The sequence below is a fragment of the Patagioenas fasciata genome, chromosome 17 (genome assembly GCF_037038585.1).
Source record: "Patagioenas fasciata isolate bPatFas1 chromosome 17, bPatFas1.hap1, whole genome shotgun sequence".
Taxonomy (NCBI): domain Eukaryota; kingdom Metazoa; phylum Chordata; class Aves; order Columbiformes; family Columbidae; genus Patagioenas; species Patagioenas fasciata.
Genome location: NC_092536.1, coordinates 5,775,404 through 5,795,222, shown reverse-complemented (window position 1 = coordinate 5,795,222; position 19,819 = coordinate 5,775,404). Strand labels below are relative to the sequence as shown.

At 42.7% G+C, this 19,819-nt stretch overlaps 1 protein-coding gene across 3 annotated transcripts; it reads left to right on the top strand.

The window, feature by feature from the left end:
- Positions 1-16: 16 nt before the first annotated feature.
- GIT2 (GIT ArfGAP 2) lies at positions 17-19,641 on the top strand. 3 transcript variants are annotated; one of them, XM_065851446.2, is made up of 20 exons: positions 17-170; positions 4,151-4,284; positions 4,768-4,880; positions 5,391-5,496; positions 5,855-5,941; positions 6,082-6,212; positions 6,444-6,538; positions 7,342-7,387; positions 8,310-8,358; positions 8,653-8,725; positions 9,052-9,149; positions 9,448-9,559; positions 10,005-10,147; positions 10,970-11,119; positions 11,547-11,795; positions 13,153-13,242; positions 15,923-16,005; positions 16,150-16,332; positions 17,828-17,891; positions 18,713-19,641. In XM_065851446.2, exons 1-20 carry the CDS (start codon positions 119-121, stop codon positions 18,923-18,925), a joined length of 2,271 nt encoding a protein of 756 aa, XP_065707518.1. In that variant the 5' UTR covers positions 17-118; the 3' UTR covers positions 18,926-19,641. The 3 variants fall into 3 exon arrangements, with proteins under 3 accessions (XP_065707518.1, XP_065707517.1, XP_065707519.1); XM_065851445.2 differs by having other exon boundaries at positions 8,307-8,358; XM_065851447.2 differs by lacking the exon at positions 13,153-13,242 and having other exon boundaries at positions 8,307-8,358.
- Positions 19,642-19,819: the final 178 nt, after the last annotated feature.

The following is a 19,819-nucleotide window of genomic DNA, read 5'->3' as shown; positions in this document are numbered from 1 at the left end:
AGTGAACAGCGCCACCAGCGGCGCTGCCGTGCGCCTGCGCGGTGCCGCCTGGGCCGGGCTGGCGGCGCGGGCCCGTTAGCGCGGCAGGAAGCGCCCGGTGCCGCCGCTGCTGCGCACCATGTCGAAGCGCCTGAGGAGCAGCGAGGTCTGCGCCGACTGCAGCGCCCAGGGTAGGCAGCGGCGGCGACCGGGGACACGGCAGAGGCACCTTGGCGGCTGGGCGAGCCCATCCCCCTCTCCTCAGCCCGGGCTTCCCCCGCTCCGGCGCTCAGGGGGCGCGGGCAGGTGGCGGCCGGGAGGGAGGAAGCGCGGGGGCTCCGCCGGGCCGGGCACCCCTGGGCGGTAGGGGGCCCCTGTCAGCGGCCCCGGCACCCGGCACGGAGGAGGCGGCGATCCCGGCGTTTTTCCGGGGGTGTCACCGCCTGGTAGCGGCCCCCGGCAGCGGGAAGCGGGGTTTGGACGCGTTCTCGGTGGTTTTGTCCGTATCGGCCTATTCGTGGAGGAGCCGATCTCCCCCCGAGCCGCGCTGCCCTCCGCCCGCTCCGCAGTTCGCGGGGATTTCGGCAGAAGAGCGTGCGGGTCGCCCAACCGCGGTGACCCCCGGGTCCCCCGCCCCGGGTCCCGGACAAGGACCCGGCCCCGCACAGGGTCTGTAGGTCGGCTTAGCGAGGGGGAAGCCTGGCTTAAATAAACTCTCCGGTCATGGAGCTCAAAGGTGGGGGGCTGGAAATGTGTCGCTGAAAGGGACAGTGGCCGCTCCGGGGGAGTAGTGAGGGTGAGAGCTCTGGAGACGGCCCTTACCCGGAGGGTCAGGGGGAGAAGAAATGCAAAGTTACCGGGTGTGTGACCTGCCCCGTGTCCCGGCTTGGGTGTAGGTGTCCCGGACTTGCAAAGAAAGTGCCTGATAGACTCATATTGAAAGCGTTCATTGAGCAACATACGTTGTGTTGACACGCACGTTATCTGCCTTACACTGCAGATCAGTTCGGGAGCTTATTGCAACAAATCTTGGGTTTTAGAAAGCCAGTTGCGTCTCCTCCTCTGACCATCTGTAGCTTTGCTGTTCTTATATTTAAAACTGTCTGGTTTACTCGGGTTTTTTAGCAACTATGTCTATTTGTTGTCTTTCTTTCTCAGAGTTATATAGTTTTTGTTGTTCTGTGCTAGTTCTTCCAATATAATTACTTCTGTGCATGCTGAAATGCATTAAAAAGCTGTAATGTCAATTCCATTTGAATGACCAGAAAATACAGCGTGCGAGAGGGGATAATGACTTTTGTAAATTGGGACTTCTGTTTGGAAAAAAGAAATATCTCGAATTAACTCCCAGGGAGTTACTTTTATCTTCATAAATTTTGTTTTAAAAATAAATAGAGCTTGCAGATTTGATGTAGGCAGTTGGCCCTATCTCATACAAGGCAGCATATTTGTGCTTTTAAACATCAGTGGCATTATGATGCTGAGATAAAGTTGTATTATGGTGTTTGTTAAGCTCGTGAGGACTACACAGTGTATCAAAATCGCTAGTAGGGTAATCTTGTAAGCTGGCCCTTTGTGTGGTGATTTTAGAGCATTGTCAGATATTTACTTGATCTTGGTGAAGAAATCTGCTGGCTTATCCATATGTATAAAGAAATCCCCTCTTTTCCTGAAATCAGTGAGAATTTTCCGGGGTGTCCACGGCTGTGTCAGACCTGGGGCTGCAGCCTTATCACCCGCATCAGATGCCAAATGCCCGACTGCTGTAATAATTAGTACTTTCCCCACGAGCTTCGGTAACGTGCACCTTGTTTCTGTGACAAAACACGAATGGTTTTCTTGTCGATGAGGTGATGTTACGTGTGTTCTGGTACACTTCCTATTCTGGGGCGGTTCACTCGGGGTTCGGGCCCGTCCTTGTCAAATGCTTCCTGTTCCTGAAAACAGACCTTGAGCTTCTCCCCTCTCGTATTTTGGTGTTGGCTTAAGCATGTTTTGGTTGTGTCCGTAATTGGATCTATTTTAAAAAGGATTCAAGTAAATTCCAGCACAGACATTGAATTAAATTTAAACCTGAAATAGTAATTTTCCCATAACTTGGCAGCTCTCTCTGTTTCTTCAGCCTAATACTCCATTCCTTCTCTCTTTCCCATCCCCATCTGTTACTTGGGAGCAAATAAATGGTACTAAGCCAGGTATGAATTGAGAGACTACAGATAAATCATTGTGCAGTTTAATTGAAAAAAACCTTTCAGTTAAAGCAGTGTGACTCAAAACAGGTTGCAATGCCTGACTTCCTGCTGCTTTTTGATCGGTCCACACTGTCGAATCTGCCCTTTCCCATATCGTTCAGGCTCCTCATCTGGGCCTGAGCTGCAGTGTATCCTCTGTCTGGCATCTGCAAAAAGTGTCCTCTGGCCTAGTGTGCTGAACTTCTCAGTTCTCTTGCCAAATCTGTCTGTTGTCTTTTTTTCTTGTATTTTTTTTTTTGTCGCACCGTCCACATTTCCAGTGGTACCGGTTTTGGGCAGATTCTACATAAATGCGGACCCTTTCATCAATGTGATTTAGGTAGAACATACAAACTGAGATTGCAAGCAAGCCCTCGGCTTTTTTTTCTCCAGAATAATTTTAAAGCCCAATTTCTGCTATGAAGTGACCAAATAAACAGTAGCTGACTTTATGATGGATAAAGGGCCTTTGTTTGCAGCCGGTTAAGTTCTGTATTGAGATGGGTGTAAAAGAAAAAAGTGTAATGACTGTCAGTCAAAGCAGTGAGGTTCACAAGCAGCTGCAACTAGGGATTGAAAAAAAGAAAGGTAATGGCTTTCAGTTGTGAGTTTGGGAATGTGTGTGACCAGGTTGGCTGTGATGAAAAGGGACGAAACTCATTAATCTGGATCACTGACTCCTGCGTTGGGTTGTTAGGTTGGTGCTAACACATCTGATTTCATTGTTATTCTTTTCCTTCTTAGAAGTGAAAGTTGCTAAAATAATGGAATGGTTTAATAAGGAGGTTGTGTGCTTGTTATTAATTTGTTTTTTAAAATTAGGTTAGGTGGGTTTTTTTAAAACAAAACAAAACATGCTTTAATTTGGCTCTGGGCTGTGATAGTTAGCAATAGATGCTCCCGTCCCCCACGGGCCACGGTTCCAGCAGGTTTGCCTGCATCGCCTTCAGCACACACACAACATCAACTCTGCTTAGAAACCACAACTATGATCACATCTCATGTTTCAGGGATTCAGTCAATTCACTGCATGGGTCAGCGAAGACTTTTCTATGATGCACAATTGCTTGGATGCATTGTGACAGGATGCAGAAGTTCTCTCATCGATACCAGCTTCTGCTGCGCTCACTTATTTAGCCTCAAACCCATCTTCGGGTTTGAAATTAAGAAGCAGAAGTGATCATGAATTCCTTTTTCTTTTTTTTCCTGGGATGTGCCAGACCTGAAGATCCATCTTGTTACTCAGTCACTTGTTACTGCAGGATTCTGGCACGTAGAGTGCCTCACTTAATGTCCTTTTTTTGCTTATATTTGGTTTCAGTTGGATGCAACTTCCTACTCTGTTTTATACTTCACGATGCTACATAATAGGTAGTATATGTTATTTACTACTTCACCTTCCATCAGTTGTCTTGGGTTTTCTTCAATTTGGATCTGTTTGGAGTTGAATTAGTTTGACAGTATTTTACTGAGCCTTTAACTTGACGCATAGGTATCTTGCTTTTCTATTTTACTGTGACATTCTTGAGTGTTTTTATTATTTAATGTGGAAATTAAAAAACATTATAATAATACAGAAGTGAAGGAAGAGCATGTAGGTGCTGTTGTTAGAAATAGTTTTGTAGGACTTAACTAAATGACAAGTAAACACTTCAGTAAGGCAATCAATTCAGTGTCCTGTTGTGCTTACAAAGGAAAGTATTTCCATAGGCAGAACTGCAAAGAGTGGAGCTTTTCACAGGTCCCCTTGCTGTCCTGGGCTCCCCAGAGCTGGTGTTTCCCAGCATCCCAGCACAACTCTGTTAATAACATTCACAGGGTCATACGGTGGGTGAACAGCAAAGCCAAGGTTAGAGAGTGCGGCTCCTCGTTGTAGACTCTGTGTTTGAAATGCAAGGTCACGTTGCCTTTTGTGTTATAATTAATGTGTTGTTTTTCAGACCCTTGTTGGGCCTCTATAAACAGGGGCATTCTGATCTGTGACGAGTGCTGTAGCGTTCATCGAAGTTTGGGGCGTCATATCTCTCAAGTGAGACATCTCAAGCATACACCATGGCCTCCAACACTACTGCAGGTAAAAACTGTGTCTTCCTTCATTAAAACAAGAGAGATTAATTTTTAAAAACGTTTTTTTATTGAATTTAAATCACTTTCTTTTTCTGAGTTGTTCTCCTCTTATTTCTCTTGTTTTGCTACAATGCACCAATAAAATGAGAATTGGCTATCCCTTTTTAATTTGAAACCTTCGTTTTGGAAGGTCACCTTCAACTTTTCTTTGACTTGTGCAACTTCAACCTAAATTCTCAATATAGACCAAGCTTTTGTTTTCGGTAGAGCTGCTGTTGGGAAGAGTAGAGATTTTTAACGGGGTTCTCGTTGCATTCCACATCATAACCTCCCAGGTGTGTCCCTGGTTCTGATATCCTGGTAGGTTATGGATGCTGTCACACAGAATATGAATCTCTGCCTTGCTGTCTGCTTGGAAACAATTACAGATATTAGATTAGTCAGTCTGTGCAGCTAGCAGCAACATTGTTGTATGTGCTTTGGATTTCAGATGGTTGAAACGCTGTATAATAATGGTGCTAACTCCATATGGGAACATTCGTTGCTGGACCCTGCCTCTGTTATGAGTGGAAGGCGCAAAGCTGGCCCGCAGGATAAAGTGCAGTAAGTGCAGAATTACAGAATTTGTGGTTTAATAGAAGTGTGATTATTTTATTCAGCAGTGACAGGGGCAGCAAGATATCCATGTGAACCTGTTATTTTGTTACTGGAAGAGAACAGGAGTTTTGTTCAGTCTTTTTTTCAATTGACAGAAGGTTTGTCACTGAACATGATGCTTCATTTTAAAATGTAAATAACTGCGTGTGGTAACGTTGTAGTTTAGTGTACAGATATTAAGCTGCCATAATTTTAAGTTCAATGTTGACTTCTAAGAGATATACACTACATCCTAGAGTCTGCAAATATTCTGATGTTTGTAACAAAAGTGTGCTCTGTATTGTTAGACGATCTGCACTGTTGGGTTTTCTATGTGTCCAACTGCTGCTAGTAGCGAGCAAAGATCTAATGCAACCTTCGCATGTCAATTTTCCTTTTTCTAGAGCATCTCTATCATTGCGAAAACACTAATATTTGTTTTCTTTCCCTTCTCTTGCTTGGGGTTTCTCTTCGCAGTCCCAATAAAGCAGAATTCATTAGAGCTAAATATCAAATGTTAGCGTTTGTTCATCGCTTGCCGTGCCGTGAAGACGACAGTGTTACTGCCAAAGATCTCAGTAAGGTTAGTATGGTTCTTCTGGCAGTCTGCAGGAGCTGCAGATTGTATGTAACAGAGCAGTGAAATCTGAATTGAATTAGTTGCTTTTGACTAGAGATACAACTATTGCTGATCTTCAGCACTTATGTAAACAAATACAGCTTGACTTCAACTTGAAGCCACTTTTTTGGTAATATATATGGATACGGGAGGTGTGGATGGTTGAGAGGCATTAATTTAGGTTAACTTGGAGAAAAATGTTTGCACAAATCAGCTGTAGCAAGAATTCTGGCATACCCGTTTCTGAAAGCATGGCTGAAAAATCAAATGCTGAATCACATTTATTGCTGCTGTATTAAGTACAATCCTGCTTCTTTTTCAGCAACTCCATTCCAGCGTAAGGACAGGGAATCTGGAGACATGTTTGCGATTACTCTCCTTAGGAGCCCAAGCCAACTTCTTTCACCCTGTATGAACCCTTTTTTCGTTATTTCGATAGACCATCAGTTTGTACAGTTTGCAATATTTATACTGATTTCAGCAGATACACATTTCAGTCTTCTACTCAGACTTGTTGATTAAGTCAGTGTTTTTCCTAATAACTTGTAGGAGAAAGGAAACACCCCGCTCCACGTTGCTGCTAAGGCAGGACAGACTTTACAAGCAGAATTATTAGCGGTTTACGGCGCTGATCCTGGCACACAAGATTCCAATGGAAAAACTCCAGTTGATTATGCAAGGTAGAATGCTTTTATCTATTAACTGATGTTCCTAAATATCCCTAAATCACATGATGAACCTGCTTAGATGTGTTTCTGTCCTGAAAATAGTGTGACTGTTCTGTATTGATAGATTTGCATGTGCAGCATTGAACAGTGGCTTGTACTAAATCTATTATCTGACCATTTTAGAAACTTTTTGTATGTCTCAAAATGAATAATCAATGTAACTTTTGTGTGTGTGTGAACCAGACAAGGTGGGCACCATGAACTGGCAGATCGCCTGGTGGAGATTCAGTATGAACTCACGGACAGGTTGGCTTTTTACCTCTGTGGCAGGAAACCGGGTGAGTAGACAAAAAGTTGCACTCTGAGATCCATGTTAGTTATAGGACATAATTCTATATGGTATATAATGTTTGTGTCAGTGTTGCTACTCTTTTTATGTGTTTCAAGTATTCTAACATTATATAAATTGCACAGTAAGCAAAAAGGAAAGTATAAGATGTAAGGTAAATGATAATGCATTTAAAATTCAAATGAACCCGCAGGGTTTAAGTATACCTAAATTAAATATAAAGTTCCTGTCTGTTCTTTAAATGGAATACCCCTGAAGCATGGAGAAACCCACATATAAGATCAGATGAGTGCTGTGTAATTTCAAGGAGTGAATTGCATGGAAAATACAGATTTTTCTGAACATCATGTAGTCTGCAGGAGATACCATAGAAGCTCTAAGTAGCTTCTTCTTGCTGAAATGTGAGAACAGAGGATCATTCAGTTAAGTGGGCACCTTTTGGACACAAGCACACTTGAAGAATTTTTAGCCATTAGATGCCATAAAGGCACCTATGTTAGAACTTTCTTTTAAATGGAGTTTTAAGACAGTTGATAAGCCTTAATTGGAATCTTTGATAACACCAGGAAATGGTGGTAGGAACCTTCTGTTAAGACTTGCTAGCTTATTTTAGTTGGAAATGGGATAATTACATGCAAGATAAATTATACTGTGTTTGCCTGTTGCATATATTCTTGGGTTCCTCATTACTGTGTCTTTTAGTAAAGCTGAATAGCAGCTGTATGTCTTGACAGCGTTGAGAACTGTAGGCCAGTAACAACCTATTAAAGTGCAATTTGTTTTCAACTCTAGAGCACAAAAATGGACAGCACTTTGTTATACCTCAGATGGCAGACAGGTGAGTTGCTGATTCCACGGCATGTCCAAAAACATCAAAATAGAAAACCTAATAATTAAGTTTCCTTTCCGTTCTGAAACCACTTTTAGGTTTGTTGTCATTCTAAGTTTTTCATGTGTGCCTTGGAAGCTTTTCTAGAAATATTGTTGCTTAAATAAAATCAGATAATCATAGGATTTTACTGTATTTATTAAAATGCAGGAGGAAGGTGAGAATTATGTGAAGGGAACACACATGGGGATTCCTGGGAAACAGGTTTTGTAAATAAAGTAAGGACTAATTGAGTTAGTTTTCTGATACAGCATTTTGAAACTAATGCGTGCAAGAAAGCTGCATTTTTCTCTGAAAACTTGTTTTTTTGATCATTTGAGTGCTTTTAACTTTTGGTTACGATCATTGACATTATACTTGTATAAAACACATCAAGCATTAATCATAAGTCCCTATCTTTCTTTTATTGCTATGCAATCGGAAATAAGACGGCTGTAAGTAGCTACTGTTCAACTTATTGCTTGCAAGTTTTCTATGAAAAACTGTAATAAAATGAAAATTATAGAAACTATGTAGTAGTTGGTAAAATGGTGCTATTGTTCAGATTCCTTACAGAAAGCATTTTGTGGCACTGCAGCTCGACTGCTGCTTGAGCTATGAAATGTGGGTATTCAGGTTCCAAAGGATTTGGGGGATTCATTTCCTTTAAATTTAAGATGGTTGTTTAGAAGAGCTTAAGAGTATGCTAACAGATGTATGGCCAATGTTAATAAGGTCAGTGCGCTAAAAACTATATTAAAAATACTAGAAGATGAACGAGTTTCAAATAAAAGTGACATTTTAATCACTGAATTATCAGAACGTAGCATTTGTGTTTAAACAAGCTGTTAAACGCTGTAGATGTAATGATCACTTTTTGTGTTCATAGCAGTCTAGATTTATCAGAACTTGCAAAAGCAGCAAAGAAGAAGCTTCAGTCTGTAAGTAAAACTTCTTTGTCTAGAGGTGGCAAACTCTGCACTTCATCTTTCTCAGCTGCTATTAATTCCTGCATAAATAAAGTGTACAACAGTATTTTTGTCTCTCTGCAATTGCATGGTCATACACATCTGCTTCATGGATGATGTTCCTGTGCAGGCTGAGAAACAAGCAATTATATAGGGTGAAAAGCAGCCAAGCGAGGGCAGAGTTTTGCTCTTATATTTTCTATTTTATAAGGATTCTTACTAGGTTTTGTTTCTTTTCAAGCTGTAATGATTCTCTTCTACTCTTAGCTAAGCAACCACTTGTTTGAAGAACTTGCCATGGATGTGTATGATGAAGTCGACAGGAGGGAAACAGATGCAGGTGAATGAGGCTTTCTGAAATGTGTATAAAATAAATCTAAATTGGTACATTACACACAACATGCTAGTGCAAGCATACGTTCTGTTTAAAGCACTTTTCTGTTCAGTTATTACTGATACTGGGAGTTTCTTTGTCTTGCATTGTCTGGAAGTGACGTTAATTGAGAAAATCTTGTTTCTTACAAAGTAGAGAACCCTCTGGGGAAAAAAGCCTTCCTTTGAGTTGATTGTGTTTGAAATTGCAGTCTTTTATTCTTTGACAAGAAACACTGTCAAATAGTACAGGAAGATTATTCCCTCTTTTTTTTGTCTTCTTCCTTGTTCCAGTTTGGCTTGCTACTCAGAATCACAGCACACTTGTGACAGAGACCACGGTGGTCCCTTTTCTTCCTGTAAATCCCGAATATTCCTCAACCAGAAATCAGGTACGCAGTTGTCTTAATAATGTAAAATAGTTTTTATTTAACGGGCCAGGTATTCTAAGTAATATTGCTTTATTTCATGACTGTAGAAGAGTTGCATCTGCTTGCGAAGAGGTTAAAATAGTTGCAGATTTCCCCTGCCCTGAAGTGCACAGCTGGATAATTTAAATCACACTTATTGCAATAAATGTAATGGAACAGTCAACTTGCTTTAAGTGCTACAGTCTTAGTTTTACCTGGAAACTCTGCTGTTCGCTTAGTACGTGATGTACTTTCTTTTCTGCGTTATTCTGTAATTTAGGGAAGACAGAAATTGGCTCGATTTAATGCCCACGAATTTGCTACGCTAGTTATAGATATTTTAAGTGATGCCAAACGAAGACAACAGGGGAATCCTCTCACTGGTTCGAAAGGTGAGTGTGATTTTGGTTGTCAGCTCTTCTACGTGCAGTTCTTCAGCAGTTTAATCAATACCACAGCCGCATTCAGACGTACTGGATGAAGAAAGAGATTTATATATTTTTTTTTTAATAAATTATAAGAACTAGATCATGTGGACAGCAGGCTATTGACACCACGATTCTCACCACTTACTTTAACTTGTCTAAACACTTAAAAAAATGAAAAGGCAAAGCCATAAGACTTTGGTATTTTGGACAGTAATAATCCATACCTAATATGTAGATCTATTTTCTTCTTTAACTGGGCTACTCAAATGATACTTTATTACGGCATGTCTTGTATCGTCTCTCTGAAGATATTTTCTATTTTATTTTTTTAACTTACTTTAAAGCATACACTTCTATTTCTTCTCTAAATTTACTGGCGTGTTTTTAAATGGTGTATGTTGATCTACAGAAAATGTGGAACTGATACTCAAATCCATCAGCAATCAACATAGTAGTGAAAGTCAGGATAATGACCAGCCTGATTATGACAGCGTTGCTTCAGATGAAGATACAGATCTGGAAACAAATGCAGCTAAATCAAACAGACAGAAGGTAGGTTGGAAATATTTAGACACGCACCAAAATTTATCCATAAAGGTGATCTGCAGTGAATCCTTCCCGTTCTGCGGGGATTTAACGTGCACAAATGATCAAGAAAATGAATATTGTAATTAATTTTCAAATCCTTTTCAGAATCATGCCTCAGTCTATGAACTTTAACAAAATTAAGGATTGTGACTTAAGGAATTCTTATTGTAAATAAGATGCTCCTCTAGAAAAGTAGTGTATACCAGTATGTATGTCTGGAGTTAAGATAGAGATCTAATTGCACAAGTGAAATAACTGGATCTACCAAAACACTGTTAGTGATTCCAAGGTATTTCACAAATATTTACTGCTTCCTACAGAAGAAATATTTAGAGCAGACCAATAGTGACTGTTTTAAACCATTCCTGAAAATAGCGCAGCATGGTAAAAAAGGGGCAGTAAACCCAGTAGTTTGAGTTTAATCTTCACTGGTAACGTGCACACTGGATGTTCAGTAATCTGTCTCTTATGGCTTTCCAGTTCTTTATTGAATTTTTAAAAAAAAATCCTTATGAAAGAGTGAAATCCTTAAGGGAAAGTATCATGTTGCTGAAATGCTGAGACAAATGGTTTTGTGCACGGAGCAGCTAAGAGTTGATTGACATCAAATTTCTTTTATATTGGGCTAAAATTATTTTAGTAAGTGGATCTTATTAATTTCAACTTAACTTGAACCATGATTCCATTAAAGTAAGTACAGGTAAAGTTGTCAAAATCCCCTTGTCTTGTTTTCTTTTGGTAATCTGTTTCTTAGTGGTGCGAGTATTGTTCTCTTACTGTTCACAGAGCCTGGATTCGGACTTGTCCGATGGCCCAGTGACAGCCCAAGAATATATGCAGGTTAAAAATGCCTTGGTGGCTTCTGAGGTGAAGATTCAGCAGTTAATGAAAGTGAACATCAACTTGAGCGATGAGCTGAGGATCATGCAGAAAAAGGTAACAGGCACAACAGCATCACCCCTTCATGTATTTTAGGTTAACCAGAATACAACTGCTGAAACGGAAGATGTGATAACCCAGTATTAGGGTAGTGAGAAAACAGATTTTAAAACTGAGCTGCTTTGGAATCAGATGAGACCATAAACGTTTTGGTGCAGCACATGCTTTGCATGTTGGTTTGGTGTGGTTTGGTTTTTTTTGATGATTATCTGCTTATGTCAGTTCACTTTGACCTGAATTTTCCAAGTCGCAATGCAGTTGTTGCAAGTCTTGTATGTTTTTGCTGTCTTGCTTCAAGATAAGCAGTTTTTAACAATGTAGAAGTGCTAGCACACATCTCACGTGTGTGCACGTGTATCTATATAATGCACTTCTAACTTTTCCAGTATATATGTTGTGGGATTTTTTCCATTTTTTCTTTCAGCTTCAAACACTGCAGAGTGAAAATTCCAGCCTCAGAAGACAGGCCACAACCAATATCTATCAGGTCCAAAGTGGTTCTGAGTACACAGACCCGACCAACAATTCTTCTTTAAAGCGGCGACCGTCTGCGCGGGGCAGCAGACCCATGTCCATGTACGAGACTGGCTCGGGCCAGAAACCCTACCTGCCTATGGCGGAGGTGACGTACCCCGAGGAAAGCATAACGAGACTGCAGCCTTTCCCTCCACATGTGAGTAAAACCACTGATGCTTCTGCATTTCTTCCGATGTTCAGCTTTTCTGCCTCTTCCAAATACGCTCGTTTTCCAGAGCTGCTCAGCTGTCTGCTTCAGAGTGAATTTGAACTGTAACAGTTGTTCATGTTTGCTGTATTAACATGTCTGCAGGAGAAAAATTGTAACAATTCTGGAATATGTAAACCGGAGCTTTTGGCTTCTGCTCAGTTGTTTCTTTTAACCACATATATATGCCAATTATCAAAACGTGTGGCTGTTTGAAAACAAGGCAGGGAGGTGGAAATAATATTCCAAGGTGGGTAGGTAAAGTTAATGGATTTCTTAAGATATACAGGCATGTGCCGATTTGTGGAACTTCAGAACCACCTTTCAAAACTAAAATGAAATGGAAGCTAACTTGTTCATTAGGCCACCAGTTTCTTATTCTGAGCTTGGAACTGGAGGCTGAAGATGATTTAGATCTGTTAAACAAATTCTTCCAGTTTAGGATTCTCCTGTATGATGTAGTAATAGTGGAATTCTGTATTAGCTGCAAGGACTCGGCACTGACGTGTTCACACTTTAGATAAGTGACCCAACACACGCTAGTGCTTATTAATTTTTTTTGTTGCATCTTCTTAGATTGCCCTGTGGGCAGGAATATGCGATGGTGCTTTTAGGCACATATTTAACATCTATGCATTTGTTTCTATGTTTCCCTGTTGGTAGCACTATCTTGTATTTCCTTCCAGATAAACAATGAAGCCCTTTAATACATATTTGGAAGATAATGGTTTTTTTTGCCTGGCATGAGGGGGTACGATTGTTCCATGCACATTCCAAAGAAGACAGTTGAGTGCACCAGGGAATCAGTGCAGAAATTTGTATGCTGGGTTTTTCCCCTACTTAATTTAATAAGAACTTCAAAGTATGAAATCTGGATCACTTCAAACTATATTGGCATGTTGCCGTAAAGGCACTTCTGGCAGTGAGAAATGTTAATTCTTTTGTATGTGGCAGTGTTTGCAAACATGACAGTGCTTTTGACAGGTCCTTTGACTGTTTGCTTCGAAATGTGGAGAGAAGTAGTGTTTCTGAAGCATCGTTATGTGGAGTTAGTTAATTTGGTATTACGGTGAATGTATTTTATTCTCTGTGGAATTTAGCACCTCTGGAACATCAGTATTAGAATTAACATGAGTCAATTGTATTTTGAAACAATTAAGTCCGCTCACACTTAGCCAAATTCTCCAAATCATTCTTGCTTTATGTCATCTCCGCTGTTTTAAGAATGTTCCTTTATTTCAGTTAAGAATTCGTTTGTGTTTTGTTTTTTGGTTTTCCCGAGTGTTTTTCTCTTTCCCATTTTTAGATCGGGAGGAGTGCGTTTGTGACCTCCTCTTCATCTCTACCTTCCTTCCCCTCCACGCTTTCCTGGTCAAGGGATGAAAGCACACGAAGGGTTAAGTACCTTCCCACTCGGTATTTTACCTGCAGGAGGTGGCATCTCCCTCAGCCATCCTGCCTCTCTCTTCTCCCCTTTCACGCTGACGAGCCTTGGTGCTTGCATGGAGCAGGATTTCATCACTTTGTTTCTTCTGCCACGTGCTGTGGGGACTCGCCTCTCTCTAACTTCACAACGGCTGAAACCTTGAGCATTTAACACCACGCACAGTTACTCCAGATCACTTGTTCAACTGCGTAACGCGGGGAGCAGCCAGCAGACAAGTTGGTGGCTGTTTCAAAGTTATTTTGCAGGCGCTCACTGACACTTCGTAAGCCGATATATAACTTTTCCTGCTGACTAAAATGCACTGCATGAGGCGTACGCAGCTCGCTGGGTCCTGTCTTTACAGCCTGCTTTCTTCGGGGCTGTCAGTTTGCACCAATCCACGCTGCTACTGGTTGACCGTTTATCTTACAGATGTTCATTAGTTTGTTTGAAGCGAGTTCTTCAGGCATCCAAACTGTTATTTCTATTGCCCAGCCTGCTTTCTGCTCACCTTGATAGACGAAAGACTGAACGGACATGGGGATTCTTTTTAGCAAGACACTGCTTTCAGGGCGAGATTAAAGACACCAAAAGTGTGTATAAAATAAGCTTTTATTGGTGTTCCATCAGGACCTACAGAGTCTTGTTCTTAGGGTATTTGTTAGCTACAGTACTGACTCTAGGAGAAAAATTGCAGTGTTACCAAGAAACACTAAACGCGTTCTGGAAGCTCGTGTTATTCCAAAGACACTGTCTCTGCTGTGGCCTCATGTGAGCTATTGGCTATTTGGCGAAGCATTGTCCAGCTTCTTAAAGGTGTTTGGTTTCTGTTTTGTTTTTAAAACACTGTTCTGTTTTTGTAGTGGGGCATATAAATCTAGTCTTACTAAATTCACCACTTCCTTTCCTACAAGCAAGCACAAAATGCCACCTCACAAAAGGACACATTGAGGGAGGCAAACAGTTTGATGGACTAGTCTGTGGCAGCTGCTTTTTAGAATGTTTTATCTGGGATCCTTGAACTAACTGCAAGTTACATATTCAAAAGGAGGGGAAAACAGGTTACATTTGCAGCTGTAGAGTAACATCAGTTTCTGGCTGTGACTGGAGTTAGTGGGCCCTGAGCAGGTACAGGGTGATGTGTCACAGACCAACGGATGCTGAAGGTGAACAACCCATCGCTTTTCTGCTGTAGTTTGATCAGCCCTGAGCTCCAGCTTATGCTGCTCGTGAAAAGTGCCCTCCAGCATCAGAATGCACCCGTGGCATTTTGAGGTCTCACTCTGACTAAGCCTCTCTAACTTTGAAGCAAGTATCAAGACAAGGTCCTTTGGGACCTTTGTTGTATCCTGTGTTCAAGGGATTATTCTGCCTCGTCAAATGCAAATCCAGGCTTGGCTGCAGCTGATACCAGTACTGTGTAGTACTGTTATTTTTTTATTGTATGCTAATTCTATACTATATTACTGGTTCCATAATATCCTCTTCTTGTAATTCATTGTTGGCATTTGTCTTTCTGACCATAGTGTAGAGCTTTGCCACTAATCATACTGTTCGCTATGCATCTCGGAAAGGCGAAAGGCCGGACCCTACATATAAAATTATTATATCTTCATAATATATGTCACATTTAGAATTGATCTTTACTAGCTATCCTGAGAGGCGAGCGTTCAGAAAACGCTTGGTTTTTCCTTCTGTGTGGAGTAACTTTAAAATGGACAGAAAGTGTTCATACTGCAGGTGCTTCAGGGTTAAAAATTGTTGGTTTTAACATTAGATAAGTGCTTAACAAACATACTGGATCTTAACTGATGAAAGCCAATTCCTAGTCACATTTTTGGTCTATCATCGAGGTAGAAGTGTTTTCCTAAGTCTACGGATCAGGGATGCAGACTGAAGGTGTCCCTTACAGACTGAAGGTGTCCCTTACAGTCTGACACTTGAGATTCCCTCATCTTCAGAGTTCCTGTGAAGCTCCAAGGCTGATTCTTCAGTGGAGATGGTGAAGGACCCTGTGACATGACCATGGCAGGAACTGGGGCAGAGGCTGCTCTGGATGTCGAGTGACACTGATGTGCCCTTTGGTCTTCTACCCACTGTTTAGCCTTCACTCCGCACTGGGCCTCACACCATCATTTCAGTCTCCTGTCTTTATTGTGGCTTTCCTGTTGCAACAGACCTCAGCCCTCGTTTTGGCGTCCCATTCTGTAGTGGGCTTCCCCTGCCCGGGTCTGTGGTCAGACCCCCATTCTTGATTTGGCCTTAGTCCTTGTTCCAGCTTCCTGAGCTTGATCTGGTTTCCACCCCAGTCTTGGTGGCCTCCTGCTCTTGGGCTGGCCGCTTTCCCCATGGTCCTGCCTTCTGCGTTTGGCCTCCATGGGCCTCCCCCTTTGTGCCCTCATGGTGGTTTGAACATCAGGAGAAGGTGGTTGTGCTGCAGCTGTCTGTCTGTCTGTCCCCACAGCCCCGCTGGGTGCCAGGGCAAAGCCCTCGCTCGGGGCTGGTGGGGCCCAGCTGACAGCAGGGGATAGCAGCTGTTTCAGGGGCTGTTGTGCTAGAGAATGGGCTCACATCTGCAGGTCATGGTGCTGGACCATCTTGGGGCTCTTCTTTCCTGCACAGTGCTGAAATAAATCTGTGTTTGTTGCAGACCTCGAAGCTGGAGAAGCAGAGCAGCGTGTCTGAGAGCGACTATGACAACCCCACCACCCCGCTGGAGCTGGAGGAGACGGGGTAGGTGCGGTGACGTGGCTGGTGGCGCAGTGACACAGCTGATGACACAGCTGATGACACAGCTCCGTGCTGCCAGAGGACGGGCGGTTGTGACACCAGCCAGTTTTGTCCCACAGGACCGACCTCTGGTTTGCTCCTTTGCAGGTCAGGCAGGAAGGGCCGGCAGAGGAGTGTCATCTGGCAGGGCGAGGGATCCATCCCTGAAGACACCAACACAGCCCCCAGCTCCAGTTTGCCCAGTACGGAAGATGTGATTCGGAAAACTGAGCAGATCACCAAGAATATTCAGGAGCTGCTGCGAGCAGCACAGGAGAACAAGCACGACAGGTAAGGCGTGAGTGCCGGGAAAGCTCCAGAATTTGTTATTAAATGAAAAAAATTCCTTGGGTGTTTGCAAACAGCCACCACCCATGTTAATGCTGGAGGTGCTGATTTCACACCTACAAAATGTGCAGGTCCCTGGTGTTTCCTGGTGCACCCGACTTAGTGCCACCGGGTGAGCGGGGATGAGTGACCAGCACAGGCGGTGGGAACATGGTCCTGTCCAAGCAGCCAGCACAGCCCCTGCTGCTGGGTTCTACCAGCCCATCCTCCCCCTGTGAAGCCAGGACAGGGAGCAAAGCGCTTGTGAAGTTCTGCTGCAAAATGAGTGTTGGTTTAGACAGAAATCAAACATGTTGCACAGAACTTGGCGTAAGATTCTCTTGGATCTTCGGGCCTCCCTGTCCTTAGGAAAGGAGACCCTGCAGAATTGTGATAGTAACACCAAGTCTTGTTTTGGGGGAAAAAATGCAAAGGCAGAGAGAGTTTGGCTTTCCTACTGAAATATTAGTACAGGTAATGTACGAGCAAAAGCTATTTTGAACTATTTGGTTTAGACACGGATAGCTGAGTAAGCAGGAGGCTGTTCCTCAGCACAGTGGGTACCATGCAGCTGCAGCTCCCGTGGGCAACTTCTGGCCCAACTGACACATGAATTTTCAGAGTAGCTGTGAGAGAGTAGAAGTGATTCTGCCCTTGGATGATCATCAGGTGGTGCTTCCACACAGCTCTTAAGGAAGACTGGAAATAAATAAGTTATGTCTTCCCAGGTGTGAACACGTTTTGGGTCTGGAACAGCTTTGGTCTCCAGAAAATCTGATGTCGCACACTGGCAGGACTTTCACTCTGCCTCCCGTCCCAAGTTCTGTGCCCATCCCGCCTGTGAGAATGGCTGGCGATTCTGTGGAGCCCTCGCTTCCTGCCTTGCTCGGAGAAGAGCACAACAATGGGGCCACTTCTGTTCTTTTTTTCCTTGTCCTTTTCTATTTTTAGAAGGGACAGCGTGCCTTCAACAGAATTACTGAATATTTAGCCTATAACTCACGCAGTGAGAAAGCAGTCAGTGGTTTGGAGATGCACGTGTCTATAAGCTGCTCTATGGGATTTGTGGTCTGTCTGTTCACTGTGTATAAATTGATCAGAGAAGAATCTGACAGCATTTGATATAACAGGTGCAAACAGTTATTCCTTCAAACAAACTTTGATCAAAGAGTAATGAAAACTTTAAGAAATAATTTTGTACTATTGGTTAAGCTCTTGGTTTTTCTGAAGTCACGTAGGTACATATGAAGCTGTGCTGGGGAACGCTGAGGAGATACGAGGAATCTCCAGATCGTGTGTTGCACTCCCTGCTTCAATGGCCTTCCATGTAGCATACAAAGAGATTTTTAGAGTATATATGTGGGGTTTTTTGTTACTCAGTTGATTTTAGAATAATAGCCACCGATATGTGAAATTGAAGAATCTTTCCTAATGAATAATCCATCGCGTCTTTTTGCAGCTATATACCATGCTCCGAGAGAATACACGTGGCAGTGACGGAGATGGCAGCCTTGTTCCCAAAAGTAAGTACCTTCCAGCCTTAAAATGTTGTTGGCCTCATTCCTCTTTAGATTTCCCTTCAGTACATGAAAACCAAGAGCAGACGGTAGGGAGAAATGATGAGGTGTGTTTGTCACATCTTGCATCTTTGTATTTATTAGCATGCCAATTGGGAAAGGCTAACGTAAATCCAGGCCTTTAATTTTACTCTGGAACTTAACTCTAAGAATTGCACACAGTTCCTCCAAAACTGGAGGCTGCTTGCATCTGACTTGAGGATTGTGGCTGTGGGAATTTTGCTTGATTCGTCTCCCCCAAGGCTCCAGTTGAATGGTGTTGCCTGGATTTCTCGCTTGTAGGTATGTTTAGATCTGTGAACCATCCACCAAAGCGATCTGTTTCTCCACAGCACGTTCAGGGAGTGAAATCTCTTTCTGTTAAACTGCAAGGAAAATGTAGTGCTGTTGTGCCTACCTGAACAAATTGTGTAGTACATGCTGTACCCTGATGTCAGCCAGGACGTGGGCTGGGCAGCACTAAATGGGCACTAGGAAATTTGTATGAGTAACTTCCTAAACGAGAGCATGAAACACTATTTCCCTGCATCCTGCCTGGCAGCAGTTGAAATATCCTTGAGTTGAGAGAGAAGAGATTCTGGAAGCTTGTTTCACCCGCCCCTGCCCCACGTCTCCTGCAGCACAGAGAAGTCTGTGCAGAAAGCAGGGCCCCAGCAGCAGAAATGTCATGCTAAAGAACACTTGTGAACAACTGACAGCTAATTAAAAGTGACTCTAGAACAGTTTTGTTGTTCTGTCAAGTTCAACTTTCCCCTTTCCTTTCCCAGAAACCCAAATCTGAGCTGGTAAGGACTTCTTTGCGTCTGCTGACATCTAGTGCCTACAGACTCCAATCCGAGTGCACAAAAACCCTTCCCGTGGAGACGTGCCCCACGACGGACATCCAGCTGGTGACGCAGCAGGTGATCCAGTGCGCCTACGACATCGCCAAGGCTGCCAAGCAGCTGGTCACCATCACCACCAAAGAGAACAACAACTGAGTCGCGCTCGGCTGCTTAATATTTTTTTAAAGGTTGAATTTCAAACAGAGGTGTGGAACTACTCAAATTTTTATGAGAAAAACTAAAGGGGCAAGAAACTTTTTTTTTAAAAAACCCTCAGTATTACTTTTGCATGTTTTCTAACAATTTTATGATTAATTTAACCCACTGCCTTATCTCGTGCCTGTGTTGCCAGTTTAGTTACAGATAATAGCATGTTTCGAGTAGCTGTTGAGCCATCGTTATCACCTACCAGCGCTGTACCAAGCTCTCTAGATGTTTCCTTGGGGCCACGTTCTGCTTTCTGATGTGTCTTGCAAAGCTCCCACTGAAACCAGCCGCACGTGTGGGAGGACGGAATCTCGGCTCTGTCCGGCCTGGAGCCTCGTGCCATGAAACCTGCAGCGAAATGGGCTCCGGAGGCTCCGGGATGGAGCTGCTGCCCAGCAGGAAAAAGGTTGTAGTCCCGCTAACGGAGTGCAAACCAAATATTATCTGTTCCCATATCAACTGTTGTGCAATAATGATGTTTTTTAGTCTGCTAAAACAATAGTAGTTGTGGGCATCCGAGCTTATTACATGTAACTATACAAGGTCTTTGTCACTTTATCTGTTTTGGAAGGAATTTGAAACTTAATAGTTATTTCTTTTAGTTGTCACTATGCCATTAATATATGTTTGATGTTACTTTAGGGCATTAGTGGTTAAAATATTATCCTTTAGTAATTCATGCTTAAGTTTCCTACAGAATTTTACTGTCATCTTCAAGGCACCATCTTGTTCGCAGCAGCATTGCTTAGTAACTCAAGATGCAATTTCAATAAAGATTTCTGTGATGATTAAAAAGGAAGACAGAAGAGTGCCAGTGCAAAAGCAGCTGTGCCTGCCATAGCG

Excerpts from the sequence above, each read along its gene's own strand:
- GIT2 (XM_065851445.2), top strand. The coding sequence starts at position 119 with ATGTCGAAGCGCCTGAGGAGCAGCGAGGTCTGCGCCGACTGCAGCGCC. Across the intron at positions 5,497-5,854 it reads CTGCCAAAGATCTCAGTAAG|CAACTCCATTCCAGCGTAAG; the intron begins GTTAGTATGGTT and ends CTTCTTTTTCAG. Across the intron at positions 6,213-6,443 it reads ACTCCAGTTGATTATGCAAG|ACAAGGTGGGCACCATGAAC; the intron begins GTAGAATGCTTT and ends TGTGTGAACCAG.